The 23,973-nt window shown below is 37.5% G+C and overlaps 3 protein-coding genes across 3 annotated transcripts; 1 reads left to right on the top strand and 2 right to left on the bottom strand.

The window, feature by feature from the left end:
- Positions 1 to 35: 35 nt before the first annotated feature.
- LOC108988527 (FAD synthetase 2, chloroplastic) lies at positions 36 to 10,412 on the bottom strand. Its single transcript, XM_018961812.2, has 5 exons — positions 9,872 to 10,412; positions 5,399 to 5,451; positions 2,631 to 2,766; positions 866 to 1,041; positions 36 to 768 (listed from the first exon to the last, which is right to left on the bottom strand). The coding sequence occupies exons 1-5, from the start codon at positions 10,150 to 10,152 to the stop codon at positions 266 to 268; spliced, it is 1,149 nt and encodes a 382-aa protein (XP_018817357.1). The 5' UTR covers positions 10,153 to 10,412; the 3' UTR covers positions 36 to 265.
- Positions 10,413 to 12,741: 2,329 nt separating this feature from the next.
- LOC118344229 lies at positions 12,742 to 13,197 on the top strand. Its single transcript, XM_035684358.1, has one exon. It carries the CDS (start codon positions 12,742 to 12,744, stop codon positions 13,195 to 13,197), a length of 456 nt encoding a protein of 151 aa, XP_035540251.1.
- A 7,296-nt stretch (positions 13,198 to 20,493) lies between these two features.
- Positions 20,494 to 20,853, bottom strand: LOC108988480. Its single transcript, XM_018961751.1, has one exon. It carries the CDS (start codon positions 20,851 to 20,853, stop codon positions 20,494 to 20,496), a length of 360 nt encoding a protein of 119 aa, XP_018817296.1.
- Positions 20,854 to 23,973: the final 3,120 nt, after the last annotated feature.

The raw sequence follows: 23,973 nt of genomic DNA, 5'->3' as shown, positions 1-23,973 counted from the left end.
AATAAGGTTGAGTTCCTTCCTCGCTTCAACCGTACTTGAAAAGAAATTTCATCGATTAGGATGTAAGATTTTATTCATCCAACGAATAAATCATGCATTCAGTATACACTATACAAGCTACAAAGATGATCCAAAAAATGCTGCTAAAATAATCATTTTTCCTATAGCCCCCCTAACGTATATGCAACAATTCATCTGTGAACAGTTTACCTGAACTTAAAATGAGATGAGAAAAAAAAAATTGTATTAAACTGAATCAAGCTTCTCAATCACCAAATTCAATACGAAAGAAGTGGAAGTCTTGATTACCAACAATATTAGATGAATCTACCTCATCCATTTCAACATGGATACTTGTTGTGTCTATAACTACTTTACAAGGTACTAGCTTCTCATCAGCTATAAAAATAGAACACTTCTCATATAGACCCTCCTTTGGAGCTAGATTTAGCAAGCAGGACTTTGGAATTGACAACCGACTTCTGTTGTGAGTCAATCCTTCCTGGTCTTTTGCCATCAATATAAGGCGATGTTTACGACCCAAAAGCTCTGAAACATATCTCATATCCCCTACGGCAAGGGCACGGCGAACACGAGTAGATGATACTTGTCCTCTCTCTTTTGAATCACTGGAGTTCATATTTCTGGCATAATGGTTCTTGTCCATAACAGACTCTATTACGTAAGCCCCCATACCATACTCCTCACACAGCCTCACCAGTTTTAATGCATCACCAGCAGCTCTATATCCAAATCGGTAATTTTCACCTGCCAAAATTTCACATCAGCACATCTACTTTAGTCACCAAGAGTATTTTTTACTCGTAAAAAGTGTAACAAAACCAGCAATCTTCATTATATTTACCTACGACAACTCCACACACTCCAAGCTCTTTTGATAACTTCTCGATAAATTGCCTTGGAGTAAGATGGCGAACACTGGAAAATTCCATTTGAAACTCTGCTGGAGCTATGTTACCACAGTAAGGGGCCCAAGAGGAAAGGATCCGCTTCCGGTCACATTTGGCAACTATGGGAGCCCTGTTCAAAGGTAACAAAAATAATTTAATTTGGTGAATGAAATGGCGTTCAAAGCTCAACTATAAAGAACAATGTCTGTCTATTTTCCATACTATGTCGAGTATAATAAAAATTATTAAGAAAACGAGGAAAAACAACCCTGAAATTTTTATCAAGTCCGCTATAATTGCATGCAAAACCGACTACATTCTCTAAATTTGGACTTATTTACTTGAATTAAAAAGGTAGCCAACTTTATTCTTCCACGTCCATTATGGTATCACAATATTAAATGAGAGCAGTAAATTCCACCCACACTAATTACAGAAACTCCTAATCTCTGAATCTAAGCCCCATCTTACATCACAAAGATTAAATAAAGAATGATACCTCTATGTTTCAGAAATCAAATAAAGCCATCTTGGGCATAAGATCAATCTCTGAATTTAACACAACCAGCATGGACAGTAACAGATGCATGGTCTTCTTGAAGAAGCCCATTAAGTGCGTGCAAAATTCAAAACCTATATTTATGTCGCAGCAATGATTTTCCAGAGAACAATTTATAGTTTCCTATCAACATGATTGCAAGATTTTTTTCCAATCCAGATATAGCATAATTAAGCACATAGAATTCCGGGTCAACATGATAATGATAAGAAAAACTGGTATTACCCACAGGCCTTCCACATGCATGTTTTCCGTAATTTCTCATGAACTCATTCACTATGAGAAGTGTAAGCAAGTGTTCTTTCTTTCTTCAGAGAAAAATAAATCAAAACAATGATACCAGACAACTCCAACCCCAATTGCATAAGCAATCAGCAATGAATGTGTATAAAGCATAATCAAATGGATACATCATTATCTTTCTTACCAATTCCATAGAACTTGAAAACGCATGAAAGGAAATTGCTAAAGAATTTGTTAGTTGTCTTCCTTACTTTGATCTTAAAAGACTCATGTAGTTCGCCCATATCACACAAATCAGATAAATCATCGGCTTTTCACCAATGGGACGTGGCCTTTAAAATTGTTTGCACCCAAGGGTTTGAACCTTAGAAACGGAGTGAGTATCCCCCCAAGACCAAGACTCTTACCACTTGAGCCAACCACTAGGGCCTTAGTTGTATTTACTTGGATTACTTTACCTCTTAATACTCTCCTTTCCCAATCCCAAAGTTGAGAAGAAGTATCCACCACCCTGTCAAGCTTCAAGTACAAATGACTTTTTAGCCCTTTTCTGCTAGCAAATAGGTCATTTTGACCCACACTGATCACTCCATGGTAGTTAAAAAAGACCATTAAGTGCACAAAACCACATAAACACTTATAATTTTGCACCCACCCTCCTCTGCCCTGCATTATATTTTTTCTTAATAATTAATATTCACAAGGCAAAATTATTAATCATAGAAGAAGCAACTTATGCAATTAGTCATACTTCAACCAATTTTACTTCTCTCGTGGTACAAAACCAACCTTTCCATACCACAGCAACAAGACTCTTAATAAGTCCAAGGGCAAAGGCAATGGACTACCACTCCATAAATAATAGAGAGAGAGAGGGTTTGAAATAAACAGATAATAAAGATGCATAATATCCATACCTAAGTTCCCAACCAAGTATTTCAGCCATTCCAACGAATGACAAAAGAAATGGAGGTCCCACCTTTGCTGCTTGAATTGCAAGTTCTCGGTGGCCTATGTGAAGGGCATCGAACTTTCCCAATGCTACTATTCCTCCTGGAAATGATAACCATGGAGTCATTATTTTTTTTTTTTAGTAAATTCATTCCATTAAAAAGCCTATAGGATATATCATATCTCATAGGAAAGACCACACACACAACATATATACTTACCTATGTAGGCATTTAATGTGTGAATGCATAGAAAGAGATACAGAGGATTGCTAACATAATATATCAACAAAGGCTAGCAACTTTCAACACACTTGTAATGACACAGATAGACAGACTAGCCTTCATTTAAGAGAATTTATTAGATGTCACATTTTCAGCAGAAAGGAGAAGGAGAGAGGGAGATCTCCATAGTGGCCAGTGGGCAGCAATGTCCATTGCTCTGCTCTCCTTAAAATTGGGAGAACGCTGATACCTTTTTTTCTACAAGTCATTTTTACTAAAATAAGCGAAGAGTCTCAAGTATACAAGGTCTATATGAGAAGAGCACCTGGCTAGGTAGGTGCAGGAAAACAGAAATTTGGATACTCATGCATTTTTTTTAAAGTAATTTCAATACTCTGATACTTTCTTTTTGACAAGTTAGTGCAATGTCAAATTTTAAGGTTCATTCCTTATTTGGCTTTCATATATTCAGGATTTATCATTCTCACTGAACGTATCTAGTTCTCCAACTTCAAAAGATAAACATCTAGCATAAGTTTCTTTATGTGAGATTTATTAGAGATGCTCATGATTGGGAAATGCCCGTTCATTCAGATTTTTTCCGTAGGCTGAATGATATGAAGATTGTGCAGGGAAGGGAGGGCAAATTGCTGTGGAAACATGCTGGAAATTCTATTTTTACTGTCAGCTCTTACTATAAAATGCTGGCTTGTCATTGTGTCAACCAATTTCCTTGGAAGTGCATTTGGAGATCCAAGGAGCCTAGTAAAGTTGCTTTTTTCTGCTGGTTGGTGTCTCTCGGGAAAATCTTGACAACAGATAATTTGAGAAAGCGTGGTATAATCTGTTTAGATTGGTGCTATGTGTAAGAAAGATGGTGAATCTGTTGACCATTTGTTTCTGCACCGTGAGGTCGCTAAGACTTTCTGAGACGAGATTTTCAGCAAGTCAGTCATTGCTTGGGTGATGCCTAAGAGGGTGGTGGATCACTTGGCTTGTTGGAAAGGGTTTATGGGTACTCATCACATTGCAGAAATTTGGATGATGTTTCCTTTATGTTTGGTGTGTGCCTATGGCTGGAAAGAAATGGTCAGTGTTTTGATGATAGAAAATGTTCGTTAGGAGAATTCAGAGAGTTTTTCTTCCGAGCTTTATGTCTTTGGGCAAATGTTCTTGTATTGAATGGGGATAGTCTTCATGATTTTCTTTCAGACTTTCCTAGTTCCTAGTTTCTAGCATGTATTTAGGTGTTTCTGCTTGTATACTTCATGTGTACTTGGGCTCTGCCTATTTATTTGTCTTAACAAAACTTCTTATTACTTAAAAAAGAAAAAAGTTCCTTTATGTAGTTCATTAACCCATCTCACTTTTCAGTTTCCAGAGTTTGTTTTTATTTCTTTTGATAAGTTTAGAGAGTATTGGGATAAATCTGCATAAAATGAAATGCAAAGGACCATATGGATGATCAACAAATCATAAGCATTCACTAGTCCAATTTTGTAGGCAAGGCTCTCATCACAGTAATTGCAGCATCATTTGGAACTAAATACCCTGCCAATTAATTTTACAATGAATAAGTAACTCCCAATTTGAAGGCGCCAAAAACATGTTAACTTTTTCTTTTGGTTGTACTTTGCTTTTTAACATGTCAACAAAACTATAAAAGTCTAAGGGGAGGTTTGGATAGTGAGTTGAGATGAAAGTTAAAAGTTGAATAAAATATTATTAGAATATTATTTTTTAATATTATTATTGTTTTGGGATTTGAAAAAGTTAAATTGTTTATTATATTTTGTGTGGAAAATTAGGATGGTTGTAATGATTAGATGAGATGAGTTGATACGAGTTGGGGGGACTTTTGTATCCAAACCGGGCCTAAGTAGAGTGAATAATCAAGAAATGAATTCAAATCCCACATGCTCAAATCCCACGATATTTGTTGATAGTTATCAGTAACTCTAGATTTAGAACCTCATGATCCAAAGGCATTTGATTGTAAAAAGGGGAAGCTTTTGAGACAATAAGCCCTGGCATATAATCTTACAAGTACTATTCTCCTTCTTAGCATTCTAAATATAATAAATCCACCTACATTTTTTATTTCCCAAATACATCTAACGTCAAACTACTATCCTGGCACATGGAGAAACACCTAGAAAGAAACCTAACAAATGGATCAGCAAACATACTCTAGAAGCTCTTTCATTTAGAATATCACATAATTAAAAATGGGCGGCTCTACAGCCACAGTTGGGAGCACCCGCTAGTGCATTTCATGTAAGTTTTTCTTTTTTTGCTTTGTTTTTCAAATGCATTTTTTAATACTTTTAAATACTTTTTTTTAAAAAATAAATTCACAACATCATTAAAAAGACACTTCCTTAATCATTAAGTACAAAAAAATATTAAAAAAAGATCCCAGCGGGAGGACTAACATTTTCCATTAAAAACATCAGTTATATAAATGGATGGTAATTATGGGAAACTACATAAATGAGGATGAAAGAAACCTGACACGGGGGACAATCCTTTGGATGGAAGCTCATGATCCTCTTCTTGTTGGCTGTGCAAGAACAGAAGCAAATCAGATCCTTGACCAAAATATCATACGAAAAGCAGCATATGTATGCATTGATGGGTGGTGTAGTAACGATTCCATACTAGAACCTTTTCAACATTCAAATAGCAATTAGTTCGATTCGTAGCTATTTCTACAGCTAAAGTATAGAGGGAAATTCTGTTTTCCATATACATAAAAACTTCGACTTAATAAGACATAATTATTTGGGTCCCAATATGAACAATATCTTCTTTCAATTGCTATTGAATGGTTCAATTTATGTGGAAATCATAGATCAACCAAACAAATGGTTCTGATAAGAAAGCAGGGCACCAAACATATCTGGTTTAATAAGCAATATTCTGTTTAAACACCTACAAGTTTTCAAAGGGTAAGTAAGTGGAGCTGATTGTAGAATATATATTTCCAATCAAGATACTATGAAGATTGGCTCAAGTGGTAAAGGCCTTAGTCTTGGTGGTATGCTCCCTCCAGGTCTAAGATTCAAATCCTCTTGGGTGCTAACAATTTCTGGGGGCCATTGGACTGGGGGAACTTCCCATTGAATTACCCAAGGTGCACTTTTGGGAAACTCCTTGCCAAGGGCCTGTGCACCCCGGAGATTAATTGGGACTTTGTTCTTGGACACCCGGTGCCAATTAAATTAAACCCATATAATTATAAAATACTCTGATCGAATCCCGATAATGGATTCGTGTTGCATGGGTAGAAGAAGCGATGAAATGAAAGAATATTTATTTGTGCATTGTGAGGTGGCTATCACTCTTTGAATGCCATTTTTGGGTTGTTTGGCCTAGATTGGGTCATGATTCGCTCTGTGGTGGAAACATTGACTTGTGTAAAATGGAAGTTTGATTGCTTACAGAGAGAAGCCATGTGGAAGATGATCACAAGTTGCTTAATTTGCTGTATTTGGAAAGAAAGAAACAATTTTTTATTGGTAAATAATATTTTATTGATCATAAGAATAGAAAAACAATTGAAGCTTTGAGGATAAGGAAAAGACAATGGTAGATATTGAGGATAGTTTTCTTTTATCATTAGTTGTGTACTCATTTTGTGGTCGTTTGATCTCTAGTTTTCTGGACATTTTTTGCTCTTTCTTCATTCTCTTATTACGCGCGTCTCTTGATGTGATACCCCATATTGACTAATAAGTGATAAGGGTAGGTGATGTATGGGATCTCGTATTGCTTGGAAATGAGAAGTTCTTGCTCTTTATAATGATTCCAATTGAGCTCCAATTATATCATTGACCAATCATTTTGGAGTATAAGCCCAAATGTGACTTGGGCCTCCCTTTCTTCGGGTGTTACAATTTAGTATCAGAGCCCAGGTCGAGAAATTCTGCCGACATTTTGAAAAGATAAGCAATGTTTTTTTGAGATTAAAACATTTTTTTAAAAAAAAGGATTTTTTAATTTTTAAAGAGAAGAATTTTTTTAAGGAGTAGGATTACCTAGGATATGTCTTGGCTTGGTCAATAGTATGGTAGAATTATTTTATTTGCTTGCTTGGTAATTAGAATAGCATCGAATGCTAGGAATAGCACTAACACGCCAAGAGATATGGGTACTAGCAAATTCCAATTAGATGCGGAGAAAAGATGAGGGACGAGAATGCATATAAGTACACTTGAGGTGCTAGCAAATTCTAAGGACAGGATTTTAGGCCCGCCGGGGGTTTGTAACATCCAAACCCAAATTTTTTAGGCTTTACAAGTTTGGAACATGAGCCAAGTTTTTTTAGGCTTTATTATTTGAGGATCTAGTATTGAGGAGATAGGATTGGATATGAAATTATGAACCTAGATTCAAAATTGAGTAGTTTCCCATTACCTAATATGGATGGATAAGCCCAAGTATTTTCTAGCCAAAGCCCATTTGATTTTTGGCTGTTAAATTCATGATAATTGGAAACCATCCCCATTTATGACTCCTAAATGGATCCAAAGAATAGCAACATATTTACCCCAGAACTCCTAGTCATTAGGATTCCTAGAAGCCCTTTTCAAAACAAACTGAGTTAAATTCGTATAGCCCTATTATTAGGTTTTTCAGGTCCATTAAAAGGACTGTATGGCCTGAAATCTAGAAAAGACACAGGCTGCTGTGAGTCTGGAAAGTTTTAATAGCAATCCCATGTGATGTTCTTCAAGAAAACTAATCCCTAACCCTAGATCACTGCTGCAATTTCAGAAGGTTGAAAAAAGAACCAGCCTCGCCCTATCAAATCCAACCCTTTTCCAGCAACCTCAAGTAGGTGATTATTGACGCGTTTGTTATCGATAGAAGCAAAGAGGTAAGTAGCATTATCATACCCTTATATGTTTGGTAAACTATTTTTTTAAGTATCATTTATGTACGGCTCTTTATTGAAAGCTCCTTTTTATGTACCCAGTTATAAAATGATGAAAGTGAGTTTCAATGTAATGTTATTATATGTTTTACATGCATCATATTATGTTTCAATTATGATTACGATAGGCTACGTCATTTGTGTTCTACATGCTAAGAAAGATAAAAGACAAGTTATGGAAGAAGCTTTAAGAATGGCCATAAGAGATGCATGGTACCAATGATGTTATGGGTGTGAGTGTGCCAGCCGCAGACCTAAGCATGGTCCACCAAATTATGTTATGATAAGTTAAGCAGTTCCCCTTGTGGCCATAGACAGTGGAATCGTTGCACAACCTTGCACATGGGGATTAAAGTGTGCTACCCATTAAAGAAAGGAAAAGACAAGTTTAATGAGTTATGCATAGTACATGTTACATGTTTATGTTAGTGTATAAGTATTTAGTATGCACGCTTTTCAAAAAAATCTATGTTTATTATGTTTACTGTATGATGTACTACTTACTAAGTATTTGACTCATTTTTTCTTTTATGCTTTTAAAATGTCCAGGTAGAGAAGATAGTGTTGATGAGATGACGACCAGGCATCTATTATTTGTCGGGATTTTCAGACTTAGTTAATAAGTGTCTTTCCTTTTCATTGAAAGATCAGTTTTAAATTTTCTTGCTATGAGACTATATTTTTGTTTTTTTTTTTAGGAATTTATTTTCAATAAAGTAGGTATTTTTATTATGTTGGGTCTCTTTACCAAGAGAAGTGTCGAAAGTATGTAACACTCCTAACCTACAGGAAGGGGGTGTTACACGTGAATACATCCCATGCACTCGGGCCATACCACTTTTTCTTCATTAATAAAATTTTAACTTAAAAACCTCAAGTTTCTTGCATTAATTCAATCTCAAGGATTTTTTTTCTTTGACATTCTAATATAATATCTTCATATATTGTAACGCCCCAATGGAATGCCCAAATCATATAACCTATACCCCAAAAGGACTAGTCAATGATACAATTTGAGCCCCATTGAAACCTTATAAATAGCAAGAACTTATCATTCTCAATCAATGTGGGAACTCATACACCACCTACCATTATCCTTATCATATGGGATATCACAATCTTCCCCCCTTCAATTCTCGACGTCCTCGTCAGGCCTATTCATTGTAGGTGGCACGGCTTAAATCCCACATTTCTGGTTGGGATAGACTCTGATACCATATGTAACGCCCTAATGGAAGGCCCAAACCACATTGCCTATACTCCAAAATGTCTAGACAATGATATAATTTGAGCCCCATTAGAACCTTATAAAGAGCAAGAACTTCTCATTCCCAAACAATGTGGGATCTCATACACCACCTACCATTATCCTTATTATATGGGATATCACATATATCTATACGCTACCCCTTATGACTTCCAAAAGCTTTGGCATTGAAGGCCACATTTCATCTTTCATAAGTGCCAAACACATATAGACCACCTAGGGTATGAATCTTGTCAAACAATGTGCTGTCAATCCACCTAAAACTAATTGATGTTAGATAGACACGATTAGTTTTGTACAACATTCAATATTGCACATCGCAAGCCCCTTTTAGAGCAGTTGCAGGGAGCAGTACTGTGGACACACTCTAACAAATCATATTTAATTAAATTTCCTTCAACACATCTTTCTCATAAACCAAACATGAGGCTCATCAAGATTTGAACCGATTTGAAACGTAGGAAAGGAAAACAGAACCAGAAACCATCGCAGAGTGCAGGATTCTATATTATTCCATGAAATTTCGAATTCTCATAATAAATACAACAAAAATCAATAGAAAAGCACCTAAAACAATCAGAAAGCAATGGAATAGTATAACTTCTGATAAGAAATCCGGCATATAAAAATTTACTTTCCAGGCCGGCATCAAGATCAATGGTATGGATAACTAAGCCGGCATTTTCATGCATCGCAATTACACCAAACAAAAATTACTTACAACCAAGCAGAATACAAGCAAATATCAACAAGACGCGCGATAGAATAGAAACGAACCTAAAGCAACTGGAAAGTGTAGGAAATTCGCCAGGGGACTTGGATTGGATGCGATGACAAGAAGGAGATGAAGTGCTTTTCGATCGACGCAGGAGGTGATGAGTGGCAGGGGTAATGGGGGTAGAAGAACAAGGGTTTGGAGGCGAGGCAAAGGAGAGCTGAATGATACTGGTGCTGTAAAACCCTAAACCTAAACCTAAACCTAAACCTAAACCGAAGAAGCAGTGGTCGCACTCTCGCAAGTGGTAGGAGATACGAGAACCACCGGCCAACATTATCATCAGTTGCTAGAAATAAAAAAAACTCTCGAGTCGTGTTTTCGAAGAATCGCCTCGACAAACGTGCTCTTCAGTTCCTCTTCTACAAAGAGAGAACCAGGCGCCAGGCGGTCCGTTCGTGCCAGACTGTCGTGTGGGATCGGCCTATTGTTTGATCAACAATTCTTCCGGATAACATCTTAAATCATTTTCTTTTCGTACAATTCCAGTTGAAAAATATGACCAATGCTTGTTAGTACTGCACCTCTGGGAATTGAATTGATAAACACTGATATTTCAGTAATTTAAGAAATTAAATTTACATATTAGTTTTTTATGAGCTAATTGCAAAATCAATATCGAGTTTCTCATTTTTTAAGTATCGGTTTTGCAAAAACAGTAGGTTTTCTATCATCGATTCTCCTCCTTTTTCTCTCTTTGAAAAAGGGTGGAGCGGAGTAAGTGAGATGTGGAAACGGTTATAACGGAAGTAGTGGAAGTCAGGGTGGCGTGGAGTGGTAAAGAATAATCGTACGAGGGCAGAAGGTGTGTGAGTACAGTGGTTGTAGGTGTTTGTGGGTGTATCTGCAGAGAAGGTTCTCGACAGAAGGGACCTAAGGTGCTCGGAAGGTGGTCTCTGAGAAGGGGAGTGGGTGAGCAATGGTTTTGGAAGAGAAATGTAAGAAACTAAGGCTACTAGAAGAGGAGGTCTCTGATATTGTAATAGGAGATAATGTCTCTGAGGAACTAAAATACAAGGAGCAAAGAAGCTTAGTGGGAAGAATGGTTTTGTCCAGAATCATTAGAAGGGAGGCATTGGAGGCAACAATGGCGAAGATATGAAGAATCAGCAAGGCAACTAAGTTCATGGAGGTTAGTATGAACATCTTTGTCCTAGTTTTTCAAAACCAAGAGGATAAGCTAAGAGTTCGGGCAGGAAGGCCCTGGCTCTTTGATAACAATCTATTAGTATTGAGGGAGTTTGAGGGTCATATTCCTCTGCAATGCATAAGTTTTGACCATGAAAGCTTTTGAATCAGAATGCATAACCTACCTTTATCATGCATGACAAAAGGAAGAGGAGTACAGATTGGTAGTACAGTTGGTAAGGTTGAGGAAGTGGATGTTCAGGATGATGGTTGTGGATGGGGGAGTTATCTGAGGGTTTGGGTTTATATGAACTTGACACAGCCTTTGGCAAGAGGTTGTACTCTGAAGGTAAAGGGAGAGAATGTCTGGGTCCCTTTTAGCTATGAGAAAACGCCACGCATCTGTTTTTCCTGTGGATGCATTATTCACGAGACAAATGAATGTTGTAGTGTATTGGAAGATCTAGAAAACAAGGAAGAGCAATATGGTGCATGGCTGAGGGCTACTAAGTTTCAAAGGGTTAAGAATTCTAGTAATTTTTTCAAAAGGGAAGAGGGGTTAAAGAATTGGAGGAGGGAAGATACTAGGCAGTCTCAAGGTGAGGAAAGTAGAGAAAATAAAGATGAAGAGGGGTTAGAGAGGGAGATAGAGGCAAGGGGGAAAAATTGAGAGGTGAGGAAGAGAGAAAATATGATATTTCAAAAAGCTCTAATAATATGAGAGAAAGGGAGTTTATTCCTATTACTAATAAAGATGAGGTGAATATGAGTGTGAGGATAGGGCAAAATCATGTAAAGAAGGATATGATAGAAATGTTTGAGGTGGAGCTGAGAGAGGAGGGAGTTTTTCAAGCAAGTGGTATGAGCATTGAAAATGGGGAGAGAAAGCCAAGTCTTATTGAGGATGCAGTTCAGAATAAGTGTTGGAAGGGAGCTGGGCAGGCCATAAAAAAAGGAACATGGAAGAGGAAAGCAAGGAAAAAAGGAAAGAAGGATTATTCAGCAGAAATATATTGTAAATAAAAAAAGGAATGAGGAATCTATCATAGAAGGTAAGGAAAGTGGAAAAAATAGAAAAAAAGGGAAATGGGGTATTGGTGCAGAGGGAGAAGATAATGTGGTTGAAGTGGTGGAGGCTGAGTTTCAGCCCTGCCAAGCATTATGAAAATCAAGTTGGAACTGCCAAGGATTGGGGAATCCTCGGACAGTTTAAGATCTCTACATTATGGCAAAGAAAAATAAACCCAGCTTAGCTTTCATAATGGAAACCAAGATTAGAAGTAAAAGGATTGAATGTCTAAAGAAGAGGTTCAATTGTGAGGGTTGTTTTATTGTGGGTCCAATGGGAAAAGGGGGTAGTTTGGCATTATTTTGGAATATTAATGTGGGAATATAAATTGTGAATTATTCTCAAAGGCATATTAATGCTTGGATTTGGGATGAAGGGGCTGACAAACGATGGTTGCTGACTTGTTACTATGGTCAGCCTGAAACAACTAGAAGGAATGAATCATGGAACTTATTGAAATCTTTTAAACCACAAACTCGGGTTGGGTGGTGTGTTGTGGGTGATTTCAATGAAATCCTTGTTAACAGCGAAAAAGAAGGGGGAAGAGTGAGACCTGAGGGTCAGATGGCTTTATTTAGGGAGGCTCTCAATGTTGGGAACCTTTATGACTAGGGTTGGAAGGAGGACAAATTCACATGGAGTAATCTGCATGGTGATGAATCATTTACCAAGGAAATGTTAGATAGGGTTGTTGCAAATCCTGTATGGAGAGAGGTGTATAAGGAGTCATGGGTTGAAGTTTTGGTGGTTAGCTCTTCTGACCATAAATCTTTGTTAGTTCACTTACAGAAGCAAAAAGAAGCTGAAGGGGTTAAGAGGAGATCATTTAAGTATGAGGCAAGTTGGGCTTTAGAAGATGATTGTGAACTGGTTTTAAAGATAGCATGGAAGAAGGAAGTCGTGGGGAGGAATCCCTCGAACACGGTAGTGAAGTTACTGGATAATAGTAAAGCAGTTTTTCAGAAGTGGAGCAAGAAGCTAAGTAATGAAGGAAAAAAGGAAATTGAGGAAAAATCAAGACTACTGCAGAGGCTACAAGAGGATGAAAATAGTAGTAATGCACTTGAGATGAGGAGAGTGAAGGAAGAATTGAACTTGTTGTTGGATAAAGAAGATCTGAGGTGGCGATAGAGGGCAAAGACAAATTGGTATAAGCTTGGAGATAGAAATACACAGTATGTCCATGCTTATGCCAACCAAAGCAAAAAAAAAAAAAGGAATCTTATTAAAGAAGTGATGAATGAAAGCAATAGGAGAGTTACTGGGCATGAAGAAATTGAGGAAACTTTCAGAAGGTACTTTATGAAACTTTTTCAGACAAATAATCCAAATAGAGAGGAGATAGTCGTATTGGAGGCACTGAAGCAAAGGTTACCCCAGACATGAATGATTGGATCTCGAGGAGCTTTTCAAGGGAGGAGGTGGAAGAGGCAATTAAGCAAATGGGACCCTTAAAGTCCTCGGGTCCATATGGGTTTGGAGCCTTTTATTCCAAAACCATTTGAAGGTGGTAGCTGAGGATGTGTGTCAGGCAGCCTTATTTGTTCTAAATGGAAACTCTATGGACTCTGCTCTTAATTATACCTTCATTGCTTTGATTCCTAAAGTGAAAGACTCTAAGATGGTTAGTGATTTTAGACGCATCAGTCTCTATAATGTCATTTATAAAATTGGGTCAAAAACCATCACTAACGATTCAAGAAAATGTTATCAAATATCATTTCTCCCACTCAAAGTGTCTTTCTACCGAGGAGAATGATAAGTGACAACATTATGATAGCATATGAAATGTTACATTCTATGAAAACAAGGAAGAAGGGGAGGGTGGGAAGTATGGCCATCAAGTTGGACATGTCCAAGGCCTATGATCGAGTGGAATGGAAATTCTTAGAGGCAGTAATGTTAAGGCTTGGTTTCTGTGAGAAATGGGTGAAGCTCATCATAATGTGTATGCTCAGTAACTTTTTCAGTGCTGATTAATGGAAAGGTAGGTCACATTTTTAAGCCTTCAAGGGGGTTAAGGCAGGGTGATCCTTTGTCACCTTACCTTTTTATCCTTTGTGCTGAGGGGTTGAGCTTGATGCTTAACTTCTATGAGAAACAGAATTTGATTAGAGGTGTGCAAGTGACTCAAGGGGGGACAAGTATCAATCATCTCCTATTTGCAGATAATTGTATACTGTTTGGAAGAGCCAAATTGGAAGAATGGGATAAGATTCAAGAGTTGTTAAACAAATATGAACAAGCCTCAGGACAGTTTCTGAACAAAGGGAAGACATATGTCTTTTTCAGTAGCAACACCAAGGAGGAAGAAAAGAGAAGGATTATGGTGGCTGGGGCTTCTGTTGTTTGTGGTAGTTATGAGAGATATCTAGGTCTTCCAACTCTGGTAGGAAGATCTAAATACAACTCTTTTAGAGTCTTAAAAGATAGGGTTTGGCAGAGGATTTCCAGCTGGAAAAACAGCTTTCTTTCACAAGCTGGAAAAAGAAGTATTGACAAAGGTTGTGCTTCAATCAATCCCTACATATACCATGAGTGTGTTCAAGCTTCCTGTGAAGTTTTGCAAGGATATGAACGGGTTGTTTTCTAAATTCTGGTGGAGGAAGCAGCATAAGGATGGGAGTATCCAATGGAAGAAATGGGAATATTTGGGATTGCAAAAAGGAAAGGGAGGCTTGGGATTTAGGGACTTGGAGAGCTTAATTTAGCTCTCTTAGCAAAGCAGGGATGGAGGCTTCTTAAATATCCTAATTCTCTAGCAGCTGTGATTTTTAAGGAGAAGTATTTTGGGCAATCAAATTTATTGGATGCAAAACTTGGCTATCAACCCTCATTTATATGGAGGAGCATTTGGTCGGCAAACGATCTGCTTCATGAGGGCTTAAGGTGGAGAGTGGGGCATGTGAGTAAGATTCAGATTTGGGGCTCTAAATAGATGCCGACTCCATCATCCTTTTCAGTTTAGTCACCAGTGTCTGTATTGAGGGAAGATTCAAAGGTGGAAGATTTGATTGACAAACAGAATAGGGTAAGGGTTGAAGGAAGAGTGAGAGCCATTTTTTCAAGTGAAGAGGCTGAGCAAATTCTCAATATCCCCTTGGGTAGAGGAAATGTACAAGATAAGATAATATAGGGTCCATCAAAGCAATGGGCTTTTATTGTCATCAGTGCATATTATTTGCAACTTGAAAGACTGAGAAGTAGAAGAGGTTCAAGTTCAGATGCAGAAATGGAAGATAAGAGATGGAGGAATATTTGGGATCTAGAAGTTCCAGGAGTGGTCAAGTTGTTTTTATGGAAAGCAGGAAATAATTTGCTTCCCACCAAGAAGAATTTATTCAAACGGAAAGTAGTGCAGGACCCAAGTTGCCCCATTTGTTTTACAGAAGAATAATCAGTCATGCATGCTCTTTGGGAGTGCACAACAGCAAACGATATCTGGGCTGATGAGAGAAGTATAGTATATAAATGGAGCTGTAAGGAGGTTGACTTTATGCAACTGTGGGAGAAATTGATGGCAAGATTGAATATGTCACAGCTTGAAGAGATGGCAATCCTATTCAGAAGAGTGTGGTTTAGGAGGAATGAAATTGTATTCGAGGAGAGATTCTCTTATCCTAGGAAAATCCTTAATTCGGCTAAAGTAGGGATTGATGAGTACAAGAATTCACAAAGGGCACAGAGGCAGGATGATCATCCATCAAATGCAGACGGTAACAGACACAAATGGTTGAAACCAGAGGTTGATTTCGTGAAGGTTAACTAGGATGCATCATTAGATTTAAAGAGAAAGAGAATGGGAGTGGGAATTATGATTAGAGATGAGAAGGGAGAGGCAATGGTGGCTGTTTGTGATCAGAGGAAGCATGTTCAGGATCCATCAATGGTAGAATGTCATGCACTCTGGAAGGCATTGGAGTTGTGTAATGAGTTGAACATTCAAAATGTTATGCTTGAAGGAGATGCCAAGGCTATTGTTACAATTGTTAATAGTGAGGAGGAGGACCTGTCCAATGCTGGTTCTTTAGTTGAAGATATACGTTCAATGTTAAAAAATAGACCAAATTGGTCTTTACATTTTGCATATAGAGAAAAATACAGTGGCTCATACACTAGCTAAGGAAGCTTTGAAGTTAGTAGAAGCTAAGATATGGATTGAAGAAATTCCAACTTTTATTGTAAACTGTCTGGAAAGAGATAAACTTTGTATTACTTCAAGTTTGATCAATGAAGTATTGAGGTTTATTTCAAAAAAAAAAAAGTATCGGTTTTGCAATTTGAGAGCTCAGTTTTCAATTTTTGCAAAATTGATATTTGTATTTTAAGAAATTCGCACTTGGATAACTCATCAAGAGTAATACAAGATACAATTTTAGAGTGTGCAAGGCTCTCGTACTTCTTTTGAAAAAAAGTAAGGTCTACTATTAAGGTTCTCGTCCGTCAATATCTTGTTACAGCATTCACAACCCGTCCTCTATATCTCCAAAATCCCCAAATTTTGGGGACAAATATGGGGATTTTGCCCAAACCTTTCCCCATTCCATTCCCCATTTTGTGGTGAATGGATGGGGATGCTACAGTGGATCTCCAAATATGGGGATCGACAGTTCCTCCCCAAACTGAAATCGGTTGTTAGTTTCTGGGTTCCCTCACGCGTCCCCTTCCTTCGACTGTTGGCTGCATTCATGGTTTTGGCCCCTCCCTCGCATCGCAGCCACCATCAACAACCTCATCTCCATTCTCTCATCACTGTAAGTCCAATCCCTTCCCTCGCATTTAGTTTCACTAATCTCATGGGTTCCCTCATGCCCATTGTGTAGTCACAACTATTCGGCTTCCCCCATGGAGAACTCTCCTCCATCTAGGATCCTCCATGGCTGTCTGCATCGAGGTTCTCTACCCCATTTGACCCCTAATACGGTTTCTCCATGGCTGGATTTTGAGATATAGGGTTTTGAAAAGAAAAACACTAGATTTCTCACGGGTTACCTATATGGGTTCGATTTGTGCATTTTTCTTGTTGGAAATGGGTATTACTGCTATGTCCACTGAGATTATTCATGTTCTGTTTGGTTTGATTACTATGTGATGTTTCAATTGATGCCAAGACTGGTCTGTACACCCACGGGTTGGTCTGTGCAAACCCATTGCTATGTTTTGTTTGCATGCTTTGTGTGTGTTTCAATGATATGTGTTGTGTTAATGCTTTGGGTTGGTCTTTGCAGACCCATTGGTATGTTCTGTTTCAATGTGTGTTCTATTTCAATGCCTTGTGCTCTGTCAATGCTTATTTGTTATTTGGATGCTATGTGATATATCATTGCTTTGGTTTGGTCTATGCAGACCCATTACTATGTTCTGTTTCAATGTTGTGTTATGTTTCAATGTCATTGTGCTCTATCAATGCTTATTTGTTGTTTGAATGCTATGTGTTGTGTCATTACTTTGGGTTGGTCTGTGCAAACCCATTGCTATGGTCTGTTTCAATGCTATGTGTTGTGTTAATACTTTGGGTTGGTCTATATAGATCCATTGCTATGTTCTATTTCAATGATGTGTGATGTTTCAACGCCCTTATACTCTGCCAATGCTTATTTGTTGTTTGAATGCTATGTATTGTGTCATTACTTTGCATTGGTCTATGCAGACCCATTCCTATGGTATGTTTCAATGATGTGTTATGTTTCAATGTCATGTGATGTGTCAATGTTTTGGGTTGACCTGTGCAGACCCATTGCTATGTTTGTTTCAATGTCATGTGTTATGTCAATGATTTGGGTGGTCTGTACAGACTCATTGATATGTTCTCTTTTAATGTTGTGTTATGTTTCAATGTCTTTGTGCTCTGTCAATGTTTATTTGTTGTTTCAATGCTATGTGTTGTGTTAATACTTATTTGTTGTACCAAACGTACTATATGTTGTGTTATTGCAGAATGGTTACAAATGCTCTTATGTGTTGTTTCAATGCAATGTGTTGTGTCAATACTATGTGTTGTGTTTTAATGATATGTGTTGTGTCAATGCTTTAGGTTGGTCTATGTAGACTCAATGCTATGTTTTGTTTCAATGTTGTGTTATGTTTCAATGCACTTGTGCTCTGTCTCAATGTTGTGTTATATGTTATGTCATTGTTTATGTGTTGTGTCAAGTCTTATTTGTTGTTTAAATACTAATGGTTAATTGTTTATAACTTTATACCAGGAAATATGTCTTCATAGACCAACCCAAAGCATTGAAACAAAACATAACATTGAAACAACACATAGCAATTTGTATACTTGGGGGGTTAATTCACAAGTGTTAGTGGAGCTTGATCCATATGGTGGGGTAATCCTAACCCGAATGGTCATTAAATATTCTGTGATTTTTTCACAAAAGGCAACTGGGGTTAAGGTTTTGTAGTCATTTTATGATATGTTGCTAATTTTGTTGTGATAGAAAAGTAATGTATCTCACCTAATGCATGCAACCAGGGTATAAGACTTGTGATCAAGAAATAATGTGCCTCACCTAACCTTTGCTGGATTACCTCCCTTGGCTGTGATGATGACAAATCCAAGATGGTGACACAAGAAATTTGGTTAGCTCCTCCATGGCATGGTAATCCGAACTGCCAATAAGTTGTGGCAAACGGTTTTGCAGGCATTGGAGGGTACCAAATTTCCAACATGTTACTAGATTCCTGAGCTACCTACAAAATCACCCCAAACTTTGTTGTTACGTGTAACATTTGTACAGAATTTTGTATGTGTATATTTTTTTAGAGATGGATTCACAATACCTTGGACATATATACTTCACCAACCTCCTAAGTCAAGATCCTCAACTCGACTCCACTTACGGTGGTCAAAGTGGACATTCTCCTATGACTGTTGATGAATATTCACCCATACCCCATAACGATTCTCTCGACGTAAGGAAAGCAACCAAGGGTGCAAACTTCACCCCCCAAAATAGACAAGTTACTTGTCTCCTCATGGTTTAATCGTAGCCTTGATGTCATTGCTGAAACTTACCAAAAACATTCCCAATTTTGAGAAAACATTTTTGAATACTTCCAGCAGTTTAAATAAACCACAAATGACCGAACCATAAAGTCTTTAATATATCGGTGGTCGTCCATTCAAAAGGCAACCAACAAATTTTGTGCGAAATTAGCCCAAGTTGAAGGGTTTAATCAAAGTGACATGACCGAGTAAGACAAGGTAGAATATCGATACTTTTACTTGTTTTACATAGCAGTTTATTCTTATCTCATTTGATTTAATTGTCTTCCTTTGTTTACATGCAAGTTTGACAAAGTCAAAATCATGTACCAATCGCTAAAGAAATGCTCCTTCCAGTTTGAGCATTGTTGGCACCTGTTGAATGATCAACCTAAATGGATTCAGCGTTGCACAAATGAGAGTTCAAAGCGAAGGTCGACGATGTCCCCATCTTCAACCCCGACTCAATGTTCAAGAGTTACAATAGATTCAGTTTTTTATCTCGAGGCGGAGAATGTTCTAGACAATGAGGTTTAGTATTTGGAGCGGCCAATGGGAGGGAAATCTGGGAAAGGAAAACGAAAGGTTGAAGGCAGGCCAGCTGAGGATATTGTTGCGCTGAGCAAGCTGAAGTATACGCTTTTGGAGGAGTCACGTGCTCAGGAGAAATAGTTGTTTTGCCTCAAGGCCACCAAATGGAATATGACCAGGAAAAATAGGAAAATAAAATCCGTCAAAAAGAAGAGAGACTGAGGTTGGAGGAGTAGAAAGTAGAGTTAGCCAAGAAGGAAGCGGATGAGCGCATTATGATGATCAACGTGAGTACCTTACCTGGACTACTGCGGGTATATTTCCAACAACGACAGAGCGAAATCGTGGCAAGACGCAATGTTGCAGAAGATTTGTTGTGATTTGGTTTTTTAAAAAGTTTATTTCTTTATTTTTTGTTTCTTACAATTTTGTATGGATGAGTGTACTATTTACAATTTCTACTGAGGTTGGATGTTATTGATATTGAGACAGTTTAAATTCTTTAAGACAAGTAGTTCTAGATTTATGTTAGATGGTTGGATGTTATTGATACTCTGTCAATTTAATTTTTCTTGGATGCGGTTAAACATTTATGCTAGAAATTTAAAGATGTAGCCATTGGATTGTGTGCATGGATATTTTGAAAACAAGAAATTAGCCATTACAATTACAGAAACTATTACATATTACCCCCTAATATTATATCTCATATTTTTCATCTTCTGTTGATGGAACATGTCTAGGGAATGGAAATTTGATAAACTAAAATATAGTCACTACTAATATGAAGAAAATACAAATATTATGCTGCTAGTCTACTGTTGGGAATAGAATTATCATTGATGTTCAATAAGATCTGCTTGAAGCTGATTATGTGCTGAGTTGTCTCTAATTTGATGATGATACTAAATGAAGTCCATAAGCTCAGTTGTACGATTGCGCAACAATTTTAGGACTTCATCATCAAGTTGATCATACTCAATGTTCGGGACTAGATTATCATCACGCTTCTCTTCAAAGATCATGTTATGTAGAATAACACATGCTTTTATTATACTTGTAAAATCTTTGATCTTGAGCATTCGTGAAGGTCCACAAATGATAGCAAATCGTTGTTGAATGACCTCAAATGCACGCTTTACATCCTTTCGTACTAATTCTTGTGCTGCTGCAAAATGTTTCTTCTTATTCCCTTGCGGAGATGGAATTGTCTTCACAAAAGTTGAACACTTTGGATAAATGCCATCAGTAAGGTAGTACCCCATTGTGTACTCATTGCCATTGACTGAGTAATTTATTGAAGGAGCACGGCCTTGTGTCAGTTCCTTGAAAATAAAATATCTCTCTAGTACATTGATATCGTTATGCGAACCAGGCAAATCAAAAAATGCATGCAATATACAATGATCATACGAAGCAACCGCTTCTAAAATAATTGTCAGTTCACAACAGGGGCCAGAGTACACACATTTCCACACAGCGGAATAGTTTTAACACTTCCAATGCATGCAATCAATGTTTCAAAGCATCTTGGGGAATCCACGTTGTCCACCAACCACGAGCAATCGAGTAATATCATTAGCATTTGGAAACCGTAAATATTCATTAGAAAAGATAGCAACGGTTGTCTTCACAAATTGTTTTAGGCTCTCCATTGCAGTGCTTTCTCCAATTTGTATGTATTCATCCATAAAATCAGCAGTTACTCCATACACAAGCATTCTAATGGCAGCAATTATCTTTTGCATAAAAGATAAACCAAGTCTTCCGACATTATCTCTTTTTTGGATAAAGTAGAACTTGTAAGCCTCAACCTCATTAAGAATATGAAAAATAGCGGACGACTCATACGGAATCTCCTTCGAAAAAGATTTGAGGGTTATACTGGTGGTTTTGTAAAATAGTCATGAAATAGTTGTTCATGCCCTTGAATATGATCACGCCGAATATACTTATGACGCTGCCGATTGTGACCACGCCGGGTTGTTGATCCGTCATCATCATTAAGAACAACCTCCAACTCATCTTCAGAGAATAAGTTAAGCAACAACTTGCGGAAGAACAAATGAACAATTTGATGAAGTGAGTAGGAGATAAAGTCAGAAATTGGAAATTTGTAAGATGAAATAGGGGTTAGATTTAGGAGAATGTGAGAATGTGGTTGTAATCAAAATGCCTATTTAAAAAAAAAAAAGTTATCGTTACAATATGATGAAAAATTGTTACCGTTAGAGAGAAAACAAAAAATTTTTACCGTTGTAAAGAAGACCAAAAAAAATTACCATTGGAGAGAAGACAAAAAATGTTATTTTTGAAAAGAAGAGGAAAAAAAAAAGGTAGTAGTTAAGAATGAAAATAGAAGTGAGAGAAAAAATTAATAAAGAATGAATAGGAAAAAGTTTTTGTAATAGGATAGAAAAAAAATAGGAAATGAGATGTATGAGGTTTTTTTAAGATAGGTAAAATTTGGGATAAAATTTAGGGAATGATGTATTTTAGTTAAAATTTAGGAAATTTTATGGGGAATGAGATGTGAATGTTCTTAGAAAACTTATGAAAGGATTGTCACTTGGCATCAATATGCCACGTTTTAACCAATCAAAGATATGCATTTGAGATGTATAAGCATCTTTTAGTTCAGCATTAGGGCTGTAAATTAATAATACTATTCGACAAACCTCTCGAGATCGACTCGATCAAACTCGAGTTCGACTTTATTCGTTTATTAAATGATCAGTTATTCATGAACATAAAATTATAATCAATTATTAAATGATACAACTCGTACAAAATTTGGCTTAACTCATACAAACCAGAATAAATTCTTATTTATTATTTTTTATAGTGTATTATCTCTATACATATAATGAGAATATTTAAAATACCCAAAGAGATTAGAGCAAATCATATTCTTAATATAAAACATGCCACTTGAATTCTTATGAATCTAATTGTTGATAAATGTATATACAAACTTTATAAAAATATTAGCAAAAAGTCAAATTTTGTTTGTCAAAATATTTAGATAAAGCTATTGTAGTAAAGGGGTACCCATAGTGGGCACCCATTCGTCTTCCCTTGGCTAGGGAATATGAAGTAGCTTAATAGCTACTTCAAGGGAAGATGGAGGGGTGAACCTTGATAGCTGGCCCTTAAGGCCAGTCGGGGGTTACAATTAGAGGGGTTATATATAGTCTCTCCCTTCTTAGGGCTAAGAAATTTCAATGTGTAAAGTGAAATCTCTCTCAAAGTTGCGCACCAACTAGATGCTATGCTGCCAGCATTGGTGCAACATTGTCACGATGCAACACTGGTAAAATGCTGCCTTGTGGTAGAGATGCCCATCGACATGGTGCAGGAGCAACGATAAGGGCGGCCCAGCTGCACGGGAAGCCACATAACAGGTCGAGGCAAGCTCTGTTGTGAGTGGTGCCACACATCAGGCCAAGGCAGTAGGTTCTGCTGCATACAGTGTCGTGCACTTGGATGGCATAGCCTGCTATACTCTGCCATAGAAAAGCATGCACTAGGCTGGTACAACACACTCTGTCACCAAGTTGCGCACACCAAGCCAGTGTACTACATTGCAATGGCACATGGAGCGGTCCGCTGAGCCTGCAACGGTGGTGATGGCTACTCCATGCGCCTCAAAAATTTCTTTTCCTTCCGTTATGCAAACATAGGTTGGCGGCAGCTCTTTGCAAAAAAAATTTTTGGTACATGAAAAGAAACCCTATACGGGTGAGAGGAAGAAGATGATCATTTCCTTTAGTGATGGGTTTAGGCTTTGGACTTGTTATAAATATTTTTTGTGCTTATATGGTTATGGGCCATTTTTAATTTTATACTAGCCCATCTTAAAACATGGGGGGCGGAGGGGGGCTCTAGGCGAAATTGGGCTGTGAGCCCAGAAGGCAAAGGCCAACTCTGCATTTAGGCAATCAGGAGGGCATGACCCACTGACAGTGTTGCTGGAGGAAGCTAAATCAAAAACATTTTTTGGCTAAAGGTCCTTGTAGTGTTTTGAACCCAAGACCTAAATTGGGCCATGAGCCCAACAGGCAAAGGCCTGCTCTGCATTTGGGCAATCGAGAGGGTGTGACCCATTGACAATGTTGCTAGAGGAAGCTAAATCAAAAATATTTTTTGGCTAACTGTCCTTGTAGTGTTTTGAACCCAAGACCTCACGCACAAGGTAATGAGCTCAACCATAGGGCTAGAATACATGTAATTGTGGCACATGAATATTATTCTGGAATAATTTTTGCATGTGGTTATTGAATACATGCATGCCATGATATTATGAGATCATTTTTTGTCACATTTGTTAGACATTTATTTTGTGTTATAAATTGCCTAGATTATTATTTTTTTTTTTGTGAATA

The sequence above is a fragment of the Juglans regia genome, chromosome 13 (genome assembly GCF_001411555.2).
Source record: "Juglans regia cultivar Chandler chromosome 13, Walnut 2.0, whole genome shotgun sequence".
Taxonomy (NCBI): domain Eukaryota; kingdom Viridiplantae; phylum Streptophyta; class Magnoliopsida; order Fagales; family Juglandaceae; genus Juglans; species Juglans regia.
Note: the sequence above shows the minus strand (reverse complement) of the source record. Positions and strands in the feature narration are given on the sequence as shown.

What these genes read in the sequence shown, in the direction of transcription:
- LOC108988480 (XM_018961751.1), bottom strand. Translation starts at nt 20,853, where the DNA reads ATGGGGTACTACCTTACTGATGGCATTTATCCAAAGTGTTCAACTTTT.
- LOC108988527 (XM_018961812.2), bottom strand. Translation starts at nt 10,152, where the DNA reads ATGATAATGTTGGCCGGTGGTTCTCGTATCTCCTACCACTTGCGAGAG. An exon ending in ACACTTTCCAGTTGCTTTAG is followed by an intron (nt 5,452 to 9,871) that starts GTTCGTTTCTAT and finishes GTTCTTGCACAG; the next exon opens with CCAACAAGAAGAGGATCATG. An exon ending in ATACTTGGTTGGGAACTTAG is followed by an intron (nt 1,042 to 2,630) that starts GTATGGATATTA and finishes ACCTTTGAACAG; the next exon opens with GGCTCCCATAGTTGCCAAAT.
- LOC118344229 (XM_035684358.1), top strand. Translation starts at nt 12,742, where the DNA reads ATGTTAGATAGGGTTGTTGCAAATCCTGTATGGAGAGAGGTGTATAAG.